This window comes from Microcaecilia unicolor, chromosome 2 (genome assembly GCF_901765095.1).
Source record: "Microcaecilia unicolor chromosome 2, aMicUni1.1, whole genome shotgun sequence".
In the NCBI taxonomy this organism is placed as follows: Eukaryota; Metazoa; Chordata; class Amphibia; order Gymnophiona; family Siphonopidae; genus Microcaecilia; species Microcaecilia unicolor.
In genome coordinates this window covers 280,759,199-280,771,869 of record NC_044032.1, presented here as the reverse complement: position 1 = coordinate 280,771,869, position 12,671 = coordinate 280,759,199, and the positions used below count along the sequence as shown (strand labels likewise).

Below are 12,671 nucleotides of genomic sequence, written 5' to 3'. Positions count from 1 at the left end.
ACACGTGCATTGTGCACATATATATTTTTAGAATACTAACCTGTACATGTGCTCCCTAAGTGCTGTTCTGCAGATACCACCTTAGGACTAGATTCAGTAAATGACGCTCATAATTCAGCACCAAAAAATGTCAGCACTAAGAGCGATTCTGTAAAGGGTTCATGCACTTTATAGAGTCACTGTTATGATCGTGGTCAGAACCCCTCTCAAACTTACCTTTTTCCTGGGGGTCAGCTTCTTAGCTGGCTTCTGTTTCTTTTGTCTGTCCTTTCTGAGCTAGCTCTCTCTCTCTCTCTCTCTCTCTCTATGCTGGCAGCTTCCAGCAGCACGACTCTAATTGTTTCACTTTACTACAGCTGTGTGTGTGGACTGAGTTAGCTCTACCTCTCTTTGGGTGTACTGGCTTCAAGAGCTTCACGGTGCTGCATTGGTATGGGTTGGGCCTCTCAGGGTTTCAGTGTGCTGTCTGCCTGGCTGTAGGGAGTGTGACATCATCTGGGAGGGCCTTGATAAGGAAGTGGTGTTCTTCCCTTCGTGGCCTTTGCAACGTTTGCTTTTGCTACTTGCTTTAGGTCCAGGTTAGTGTTGGTGCAGTGTGCACTTCTGACTTTGTGTCTAGTTTCCCTGCTTGCTTTTGCTAAGGTCCAGGTTAGTGTTAGTGTAGTGTGCACTTTGATTCCAGTTTAGCTTCCCTGCTTGTTTCCTTGTGGCTCCCCTGTTAGTTTCTGTTATTAGCACTTCTGTAGGTTTAGTACTTGGTTAGTTTAGTGCTGTGGGGCACAGCTGTAGCTTGGTGTTTAGGAAGCACCTTTGCTAGTTTTTGTGTTTTTTCTTCCTTGTTTTTCCCTTGTGGCTCCCCGGTGTCCCTTTTAGTGCTAGGAGCACTTCTGGTTGTTTGGTGCATAGGAGCACCTTAGTTAGTTTAGAGTTGTAGAGCACTGCTGTTAGCTTTGTGTTTAGTTCCCTGATCTGTTAGTTTAGGGCTTAGGAAGTCCCTTTGTTGAGCAGGGCTTAGGAGCTCCAGCTAGTTTAGGGCTTAGGAAGTCCCTTTGTTGTGCAGGGCTTAGGAGCACCCCTGGTAGGATAGGGCTTAGGTTTGTCAGTTTAAGATTTAGGAGCACTTCAGTTAGTTGAGTACCTGGAGCACTCCTGATTCAGCTTGTTCTAGTCCTGGTCCCTGTGTCATCCGGTATCCGGTAAGTCCTGCCGGCCACTCGAACCCAGGGGCTCAACCCTTGGGGGGCAGTGGCTAAGTGCAGGTGAAGCTGTACGGACCAGTCCTGTGTTCTCCAGTCCGGGGGATTCCAGTCCAGTGTCCTCCAGTCCGGGGGATTCCAGGCCGTGTGTTCCGGCTCGCTGAGTGGTGCCTGCAGTCCCTGTCGGTGCCAGTGTGCTTGCCTAGTGTTGGTTGGTGGGTTTTGCCTGCTGCTGTTGCTCCTCGGCAGCAGCCCAAGGGCTCACGTTTTCTCCTGAACCTGACAGTCACACTTAGTGCACCTTAGTAAAAGGACCCCTAACAGAAATATAATGGGCATTTTATCATTTAGCGCATCTTAGTAAAAGGATCCTTAGTGTTGATTTTGCTCTGGTTGTAGGCCTGGTAAAACCATGTATAAATGCTGGCACCTAACTTGGGCGTGTTCAGGCCTTATTCTGTAAATCCACGCTTCACTTTTTGAAATGCCCTCGACATACTCCTGGCTACACTGCCTTTTCAGATATGCGCTATAAAAGTTAGATGCCAAGCCTCATAGAATAGCGCGCAGCCAGATGTGTGTGCTACTCCTAATTGGAGCCAATTAACTACAGTAATTAGTTAGCATCCAGTTACTCCCAGTTAAGGGCTTCATTGCTCATTTAAGTTGTGCACACTCAAATTTGGGCACCATATTTATTTATTTGGATTTTGCTCACACCTTTTTCAGTACTAGCTGAAGGTGAGTTATGTTCAGGTCAATGGGATAGCTACGAGGGGCCTTGGGGGCCTGACCCCCCTCCCCCCCCCCCAAAAAAAATTGGATTCGGGGCCCCTGATTTGGCTGTTTGGAGTCTCCAACTCCCACCAGCTGAAGCCTTTCTCCAATGCTGTTCTCTGTACATTGCCTGTCCTGCTTCCTCTCACGTCACATACATGCTCGTTTTAGTGAAACTGAACATGTGCGACACTTCGCTGGAGAAAGGCTTCTGCTGGCGGGGGTTGGGGATGCCCGCCGGCCAAGGTATGTGGAGTTGCAGCAGGGAGGCGGGCCAAACTGTCCCTCCCCTGCTTTTTCTAATGATACTTTTCCCTTCAAAACAGCGCACACTATTTTGAAAATACAAAAACTCTGCACATTGTTGTATTCCATGCCCTATCCACACCCCACAAGTATTTGTATTTTCACCCATGTTGAGGGTGGGTAGTGCTCAGAAGACCTTGTACTTGGGGAAATGGTTTTTGAAACATATCCTTTAAAGAGAAATTTGCAGGGTCTTTATTTTTACCTCTGGTTTGTATTAATATTTCTGCAGAATTTGAGAGGCAGTGGGCTGTCAGTGTTAGTTGGCACTGTTATGCATGTGAAGATTGTGTTTGCATATACTTTTGGCCAGTATGAAACTTTTAGAAGTGGAAATTAACAAGATATTGAATTCAGAGTTAGTGGAGAGTTTCTTGGCATAAGGAAGTCTGTCCTATTTCCAAATACCTTGGCTGGTTTCTAACTTTTATGTCTTCCATTATGACTGCTGCTGTTATACACTCTCCCTTTGTATCTCCCTCCTCTGCCAGTCTCTTTCCATCGTGGGGCAGATATCCATAAGAATTACCTGTAATAAGGGTAGTAATCGTGTCTTGCTTCCAGTGTCCTCCAGTTTATTGCAATAAGCAGATGGCAGTAGACAGATATGTAAATAAGCACTATATAATACATATCAGGCACCTGCTGGGATCCCTCTCTTACCACTACCTGCAGTAAAAGTAAGGCTGGCTTTGGAGACACAGATGTTTCATCAATATAGCTCTGTTTTTCTTCTTAGAGGGTTTTTCATAACTTACTCATGTGCTTACCGCTTAGGAATTACAGTTCATTCCTTACTGATGACAAGTGAGATTAAAGTCTATATCTAGTGATCGGCCAGTATAGATTATACACCGATCTAATATCCATTTACACTCCAGTCCCCTAATTCTGGAAGTAGGCACCTCCATTTGCATGCGCAGAATTGCAGAATGCCAACACATGTAAGTGGCACCAAAGAGACAAAGCGCTGTTCTGTAAGGGGCATATAAATGGTAACCCCCGGATTCTGTATATTGCGACTTAAGTTGCATGCGCAAATCCAGTCGTATTCTGGATTTGCGCACACAACTTAATCAGTTGACAAGCCATTCAGCGCCAATAATTGCCACTTAATCAATTATTGACACTAATTGGCATTAGTTAGAATTTACACACATCACATTAAAGAATATGCTTAGACAGTTCTGCGCATAAATTCTAAGTCACATAGTTGAAAAGGGTCATGGGTGTTTCTAAAATCTATGCACGTGGTTATAGAATACATCTGGTCCACGCATTATTTAGGCATAGGCATTTAAGCCAAGTATAACTGCCTGCAACTAAATTTAGTCAGACGGATGGGCGCTTGGTGTATTCTAAAAGTCGTGCGGAAATTTTGGCTTACTTCGTTTCGGCCGCAGTTATTTAGGCATGATATATAGAATCTAATCCAAAGTGAATAAATGCAAGGAGCCGTGAGCATGGGAGGGTCATGGACGGGGCTGCCACTTATGTGGGCAACTTACAGAATAATGTTTGCTCTATAAGCATTTAGGTGCCCATGTCTACAGTGGGTCTATGGGTGGTGTAACTGTGAGCGTGCAAAAGTTATGCATGCCAGTGCCAAGTTACACTAATGTCCTATAACAGAATCAGGGTGCTAACAGAAGCTCCTATTCATCATTGAAACCTGGATCCATGAACTTAAAGACCCCATAATCTTAGATTTATGCCCACCAGGATACAAAATCACCCACTGGACAAGAAACGGAAAAAGAGGAGGAGGAATAGCCATAATATACAAATCTGAGTTCACCATCACAACCACAACTGAATCCATTCTGCCACAACTTGAAATCGCCTCAGTAAGAATTAATCACCCAAATTTGCAGGAACACCTTAACGCGGTCCTACTCTACAGACCACCAGGCAACTGGCAAGATTCCCAAACACACTTTATGGACTTTATCTCGAACACTTGCGTCTCTACTTCAAACCTTATCATAATAGGAGACATCAGCCTGCACTTTGAAGATCTCACCTCAACAAGCACCCAAGAATGCAAAGAATTCTTACAACTATGGGATCTGCACGGACCAAACACGCAACCAACTCACACTAAAGGACACACACTAGACATTATCACACACAAATTCGATCCCGACTCAAACCTTATTCTAACAGATACAAAATGGACACCTGTACCGTGGTCAGACCATTATAAAGCAAACATCTCCCTCCAATGGTGAATGAAAGACTTACTTAACAAACAAGAACGAAAAACCTACACCACGAGAGGAAAAATAGACCCGGTAACATTCTGGCAACAGATCTACCACAACGGATGGACAATTAAGGCAGATACAAACCAATTTCTCCTAGAATGGGACGATAGATGCAGATTAATATTAGACAATATTGCCCCAACTCAAACTAGAACCTCACACAGAAAGAACTCAATACCATGGTTCAATGAAGAACTGAAAAAAACTTAAAACACAAGTTAGAAGGTTAGAATGTGCGTGGAATAAAAAGAAAGACGACTGCACACTTAACGCCTGGAAACAACTTCAAAGAAAATATAAGTATACCATAAGACAAACTAAAAGATTATATTACAAAACCAAAATTGGACCAAACTACAATGACACACTTAAACTCTTCCAACTCGTGAATCAACTACTAGATATCACACCAGTCACAACCAATAGCAAAGATACACCAGGAGCAGACAATCTCGCAAGATACTTCAATGAGAAAATCGTAAAACTACAACTCAAAATATCTGTCAGCACCATCGATTACACCAATCTCCTTGACTGTCTAGATCCAGACCCTGGTATATACCCAGCAGACAGAATATGAACCAACTTCGAGATACTATCGGAGGATCTCATCTCCCAAATGCTTAAAAGATTCGCCAAATCTCATTGCAAATTAGACATATGCCCAAACAACCTTATGACATCTGCCCCTCAACCTTATAACAGACCTAATGAATCATTTCATGAATTATATGTTACAAAATGGACTCTTCCTGAAGGAGAAAGGAAACATTCTACTCACCCCCATACCCAAAGACGCAAAGAAAGGTGCTAGTGAATTAACCAACTACAGACCAGTAGCATCCATTCCCTTAATAACCAAACTAACAGAAGGAATGGTGGCCAAACAACTCACAAATTATTTAAACAAATTCTCAATACTACACGACTCCCGGTCAGGATTTCGGTCTAACCACAGCACTGAAACAGCACTAGTTACTCTTATGACTAAATTCAAACAATTGATCGCAACTGGCAAGAACATACTACTCCTACAATTTGCCATGTCCAGCGCCTTCGACATGGTTGATCATAGAATACTGCTACATATCCTAGAGTACTTCAGAATTGGAGGTAGTTCTCAATTGGTTCAAGGGGTTCCTAACCACACGATCATACCAAGTGACATCTAATTCGACCACATCAGCCACATGGATACCTGAATGCGGAGTTCCACAAGGATCTCCCCGACCTTATTCAAATTAATGATGATACCCTTGGCCAAACTACTATCAAACCAAAACCTCAATCCATACATATACGCAGACGACGTAACGATCTACATCCCATTTAAACAAGATTTAAAGGAAATTTCCAATGACATCAACCAGAGCCTACATATCATGCATTCATGGGCGGATGCATTCCAGCTGAAACTCAATGCAGAAAAAACCCAATGCCTAATACTCACCTCTCAACATAACATGAACAAATTCACCAACATCAACACACCAAAACTGAAACTTCCAATTTCAGACACCCTAAAAATTCTTGGAGTTACCATTGCAACGCACTCTGCTGGCTGCAAAGAGCAAATAATCAAGAAACTTCAGTCAGCCCAGAACACAGCAGCCAGACTCATATTCGGTAAAACAAAATATGAAAGTGCTAAACCCCTGCGAGAAAAGCTACACTGGCTACCACTTAAAGAATGCATCACGTTCAAAATATGTACCCTAGTTCACAAAATCATTCACGGAGATGCCCCAGCCTAAATGTCAGACCTGATAGACCTACTACCCAGGAACGCTAAAAAAATCATCCCGCGCATTCCTTAATCTTCACTTCCCCAACTGCAATGGTCTAAAATACAAACTAGCGCATGCGTCATCCTTCTCCTACTTGAGCACACAATTCTGGAACGTGCTGCCGTGCAACTTAAAAACGATCTACAAACTAACTAACTTCCGCAAACTACTGAAGACCCATCTCTTTAACAAGGTATACCACAAAGATCAACAAATGTGAACTCCTACACACATATCCAGAATTGCCTTACGATATTTGCTTATTATACGACTATCATACTTTATCATTATCATGTTACCCAAGATCCTTATGCAATACTAAATATCTATTTTCTAATGTATTTCCACTATTCATGATGTAATGTAAGCCACATTGAGCCTGCAAAGAAGTGGGAAAATGTGGGATACAAAGGCAATAAAATAAATAAATAAAATAAGCACCTTATTTAAATAATTGCCTCAGAAAAGATTCTGGTTTGCTGCATTCCTTCTCTGTCCCCCATAAAGAGGGGCATTTAATAATGGCACATGTAAGCTCAGTGTAGCACTTCTCTTATGTAAAACATTTAGCACCTGATTCTTACCCCACAGCGACCAGAGCCAATGCTTGTCCGCAATATGTTAGCAGACAACTGTCTTTCTCTAATTTATATTTGTAATTATTATGGTATTTTTTTTCCTTTCCTGATCTTTTATTGATTATATGGTAAACCAACTACATAGAATAATAATGGGCAATATAAAAAAATACAAATAAATTTGAATGCTGTCCAACCATACTCTATATGTAAGTGGGTATATTTGTTTGGGTGTAGTTAGGGGGTGGGGCAGTAATGGGGTATTTTAGGAGGGGGCAGTTGCAGGGGTAGATAAGGGGATGGAGTCGTTGTGGAGTGTCATGTAGGAGGTGATGGCAGTTTGGGGGTGGTAGGGCAATTGCAAGAGATGGGGAAGTTGTGTAGGGGTAGTTTGTGGGGGTGGAGCAGTTGTGTGGGATAATGTTAGGGATGTGGGCAGTTGCAGGGGTATGTTTGGGGGCTGAGGACAACTTGGGGGTGATGGTGCAGTTGCAGGGGATGAGGTAGTTGTGGAGGTGTAGTTTAGGGGCTAAGGACAGTTTGATGGATATGTGTGGTTACAGGGATAGTTTTGGAGGCTGGGACAATTTGGGGGATGGGGTAGATTAGGGGTTGGGGAAGTTTGGGAATGATGAATCCATTATAGAGTGGTAATTTTAAGTGGTGTGGCAGTTGCTGCGGCTAGTATTGAGGTTTGGGGTAGTTGAGTACTTTCAGAGGTGGGATAGTTTGAGTGTGGTGGGACTGTTGTGGAGGGTAATGAGGGGGGTGGAGTTTTGAGGCCATTTGAAGAGTAGTGGGGCAGTTGGTTTAGAAGTGGGGTGGGGTAGTTTGGGGATAATAGAGGTAGTTGTGTGGAGGGGCATTCAGATGGTTGGACAGTAGGGGGAGTAGTTTTGGGGATGAGAGCAGTAGGAAGGTTGGAGAGAGATGAGAACAGGGGAAAGGCAGATTGAAAGGAGGAATTCCCTAAGTGCTGTGCTTCTCTGTTTATAAGATTCTATGCTGTAGAAGCTGTAACTGCTTTTTCCATAGAAAGACATTGGGCCATAATTAAGGAGGAGGGGATGTCAGTTATTTTTGTGGAGAAGCCATGGTCTGATTTTGCCCATTTTCAAACTCGATATGTCTGTATACTCGTTATTCATCTCTTTGGAGGGACATTTTGCCCCCAGATGGAAGGACAAATAGACATTTCTTACCTTCTTTTGTGGTGTTCTTTTCAAATTCTATTGGATTGGAAAGAATAATAAAGGCAACCGATTCATCTCTATGCCTTTATGAAATAGCCCCAAGAAAGAAGATACACACATCTTACTTAGCATTATTATGGACACTCAATAGATGTGATCTCTTCCCAACCTGCACCCCCTCCATGCCTGTGTTCTTTCTACATCAGGGGTGGGCAACCAGTTCTCGAGGGCCACAGTTCTCGAGGGCCACAACCCAGACAGGTTTTCAACCACGGTCAACCCAGTCGGATATTCAAGATTTCCACAATGAATATGCATGAGATTGATTGGCATGTATTGCTTCTATTGTATGCCAATCGATCTCATGCATATTCATTGTGGAAATCTTGAATATCTGACTGGGTTGACCATGGTTGTCCACCCCTGTTCTATATAAGCACTGTTTATTAAATAGCACTTAAAGCCCATTTCCATGCCAAAAGATGGGCACCAGTATTTACGCTGGCACCCAACTCTGGGCATTTTGGCAGGGAAATGGGGCTATTCTGTAACCCCGCACACAACTTTTAGGAATACCCTAGTCAGTCCCCTGGCCATGCCTCTTTTGAGTTGTGCGCCAGAGGGGATTTAGGTGCATGGGGTTATAGAATAGATGCATGGGCAGATGTCAGTTATTGCCAATTAAATGCAGTAATTAATTAACATCAGGTAATTAGCTTGTCAGCTAATTAATTTGCGCACGAATCACATATTTTGGTGCCAGAGTCTTGGCGCTGTATATAGAAACCAGGGTATCGTGCCTTAAATGCAAGCCACTTGTGCTAGTATTCTGCAAAAAAAAAAAAAAAGTAGGTGCCTACTTTATTTTTATAGAATAGAGTTACGATAAGCATTCAGCTAAAGAACTGCCCTCTAACGGGGTCTTTTACTAAGGTGCACTAGCGTTTTTAGCTGGCGCTAAATGCTGAGATGCCCATTATATTCCTGTGGACATCTCAGCATCTATCTATATTCTGACTGAACTGGAGAAAGATACTAGCTTACATAAATACATAAGTGTTAGCCCAGTATCACAGGTACCTGGCAAGATCCCAAAACAGTACAATACATTTTTTGATGCTTATCCCAGAAATAAGCAGCGGATTTTCCCAAGTCCATTTTAATAATGGCTTATGGACTTTTCTTTTAGGAAGCTATCCTCGCTAAGCTAACTGCTTTTACCACATTCTCTGGCAAAGAATTCCAGAGTTTATTACACATTAATTTAATTACACAAACATGCATGGGATAAACACGAAGGAATCATATTTAGAAGGAATGGATCCACGGAATCTTAGCGGAGATTGGGTGGCGACGCTGGTAATTGGGAAGCAAAACTGGTGCTGGGCAGACTTCTACGGTCTACGCCCTGATCGTGACTGAATAGATAGGGATGGGCTTGAGTGTAAATTTTTAAGGAGCTTCAACGTTAGCTTTAGAACTTTTAGTACAAGAAGAGTGCCGGGCAGGCTTACACGGTCTGTGCCCTGAGAATGGCAAGGACAAATCAAACTCGGGTATACATATAAAGTATCACATATCAAGTAAAATGAAGTTATCTTGTTTGGCAGAATGGATGGACCATACAGGTCTTTATCTGCCATCACTTACGATGTTACTATTGAGTGAAGAAGTATTACATTGAGTGAAGAAGTATTTTCTCCGATTCATTTTCAATTTACTACTTTTGTAGCTTCATTGCGTGCCCCCTAGTCCTAGTATTTTTGGAAAGAGTAAACAAGCAATTCATGTCCACCTGTTCCACTCCACTCAGTATTTTATAGACCTCTATCATATTTCCCTTCAGCCACCTTTTCTCCAAGCTGAAGATCCCAAGCCGTTTCAGCCTTTCCTCATAGTGAAGTCGTCCCATCCCGTTTATCATTTTCGTCGCCTCTCTCTGTACCTTTTCTAATTCCACTATATCTTTTTTGAGATGCAGTGACCAGAATTACACACAGTATTCAAGGTGCGGTCGCACCATGGAGCAATACAAAGGCATTATAACATTCTCGTTTTTATTTTCCATTCCTTTCCTAATAATACCTAGCATTCTATTTGCTTTCTTTGCAGCCGCAGCACACTGAGCAGAAGGTTTGAAAGTATCGTCAACGATGACTCCTAGATCCTTTTCCTGGTTAATGACTCCCTAGCGTTGTATCACATAGCTATAGTTCGGGTTCCTCTTTCCCATATTCATCACTTTGCACTTGCTCTTAAACGTCATCTACCATTTAGATGCCCAGTCTTCCAGTCTCATAAGGTCCTCTTGCAATTTTTCACAATCTTCTTGCAATTTAACAACTTTGAATAACTTTGTGTCATCAGCAAATTTAATTACCTCACAGTTATTCCCACCTGTAGATCATTTATAAATATGTTCAAAAGCAGTGGTCCCAACACAGATCCCTGCAGAACCCCACTATCTACCCTTCTCCATTGAGAATACTGACCATTTAACCCTACTCTCTGTTTTCTATCCTTTAACCAGTTTTTAATCAACAATAGAACACTACCTCCTATCCCATGACTTTCTAATTTCCTCTGGGGCCTTTCATAAGGTACTTTGTCAAATGCTTTTTGAAAATCTAGATACACAATACCGATCGGCTCACCTTTTACCACACAAAAGTAACCCCCTGCAGTTTTCTCAGCAACCACTTTGAATTCCAATGAGAGAATTTACTTATTTAGTCATCATATTTATGTATTACAATTAAACAACATTTAACTATCTTAAGCTACATTGAGTTTACTGACATTTTATCATTACTACCTAGAGATTTTTGTGTATTAAAAATGTTCGAGCTAAAGCACAGCAAAATAATGTCATTCAAATGGTACAATTAACAGTGTGTCAGAATTTTGTATTCACACCAACAAATTTTCATCACTGAGCTTCCAGTTCTTGAGATGATACGCAGCCACTATCACCATTGCTCTGAAACTTTGTTCACGTTGTATCTGGATTCTCATTTGTCTGCTACTGACTCCTTGCCCATGATTGCCGTTCCGATTCGAAATGCTTTCTGTAAATTAACATATTATCAAATGCAGATTATTACAATTCAAATTATTGTTTACAGAAGTCTGTCACTGTGGCGTTATTAACAGTAAGCTGGTACGCCCCTTTTTTTCTGCAAATAATGGTAGTGTTACAGTGGAAACATTTTTCAACTTGTTAAAATGGCTGGGTGGTCACGCTATAGAGTTTGCAACTTTGCCATGTTTAAAGATTATTACTACTACTACTACTATTTAGCATTTCTATAGCGCTACAAAGCGTACGCAGCGCTGCACAAACATAGAAGAAAGACAGTCCCTGCTCAAAGAGCTTACAATCTAGTAGATTATCTCATTCCTCCCTGTACATAAATGTAAATATTAATAACAAAACTATAAAATTTCACGTTGGGAAGTCTAAACAGTTGCTGAGAAAACAGGAAAAAAATCTAAGGGGTTGCTTTTTTTTGCCTCACCCTGTATGTGTGTGTATGTATATATGTATGATACAAAAACAGAAGAAACAAATCTTCGCAAGGGTATCGAAGGTAGAACAAATCCGTGGTTCTCCTTGAGATTTGCAAAAATTCCGAAGAGAGATGAGTGAATTTTAGATCACATAAGACTTCATTTTTACCTGGAGCGTCTTTTATTTGAATCCTCTTCTCTGTTTGTTCTACCTATGTATATATGTATACATACACTGTAAACACTGCCCTGGGGGCGGAGAGGGGTGAGGGAAAGACCAAAAAAGCACAGCACTGTTACTGAGCCACTGTTTTAAATGTAATTACAAGCTCTTTCCTTTCTCCTCAGGGTCAGTCTGAGTGACGGGAGTGATAGTGAAAGCAGCTGTGCCTCATCACCCCTACGGAACGAACCACCATCTTTATTAAAAACCAACAATAACCAGGTAAGGGGACACCAGATATGTCAGGGTACTTTTGTTTAGGGTAACGGTGCTTCACGTGATCTCTTTCACGTGTAACTTGCCATTGACATAGAAGTGCGATTTGGAGAGCTAGTTAGCAAATGATGGTTTCCAAATGAGCACATTTTGCTATCTATTTTATTAATATCTTATTTCTTCTTACCGTATACTTATATCTGTCATAGCTCCTAGGCAACGTAGAAAAGCAGCAGATAAGGAAAGAGGCTCATGTTGTTTTTACACCTGTGGACAGATAACTCTGCTAATCTGACTGCACAGGGAGCGAGATGGCAAATATTTATATCTCTTTAATAAACGCAAAAAAATGAAAAGGATTTGGATCTGATATTCAGAAGCAGCGCGTAACTTTATTCATTTGTTCAGCAGCTTCATTTAAATAGCATTGCTAAATATGTTTATATGCCACTGCACCAATGCTTATATATTTAAATACATAACTTACCCGTTGCTGCTAATGGATGAATGCTGGTAGTGTCCTCGCCCTGCCCTGTTGTTGGCCCCTGTTTGCATGCATACAATCAGACTGATTTTATGGGTTTGAGTGCTAAAAATCAAGAGCTACGCAAGCTGTGC

At 41.8% G+C, this 12,671-nt stretch overlaps 1 protein-coding gene across 1 annotated transcript in view; it reads left to right on the top strand.

The window, feature by feature from the left end:
* MLLT3 (MLLT3 super elongation complex subunit) overlaps positions 1-12,671 on the top strand; it is a 584,309-nt gene that overhangs the window by 549,919 nt on the left and 21,719 nt on the right. Inside the window, exon 8 of the mRNA XM_030194210.1 lies at positions 11,963-12,059. Coding sequence (XP_030050070.1) covers positions 11,963-12,059 — 97 coding nt within the window. The remainder of the gene's footprint in view (positions 1-11,962; positions 12,060-12,671) is intronic.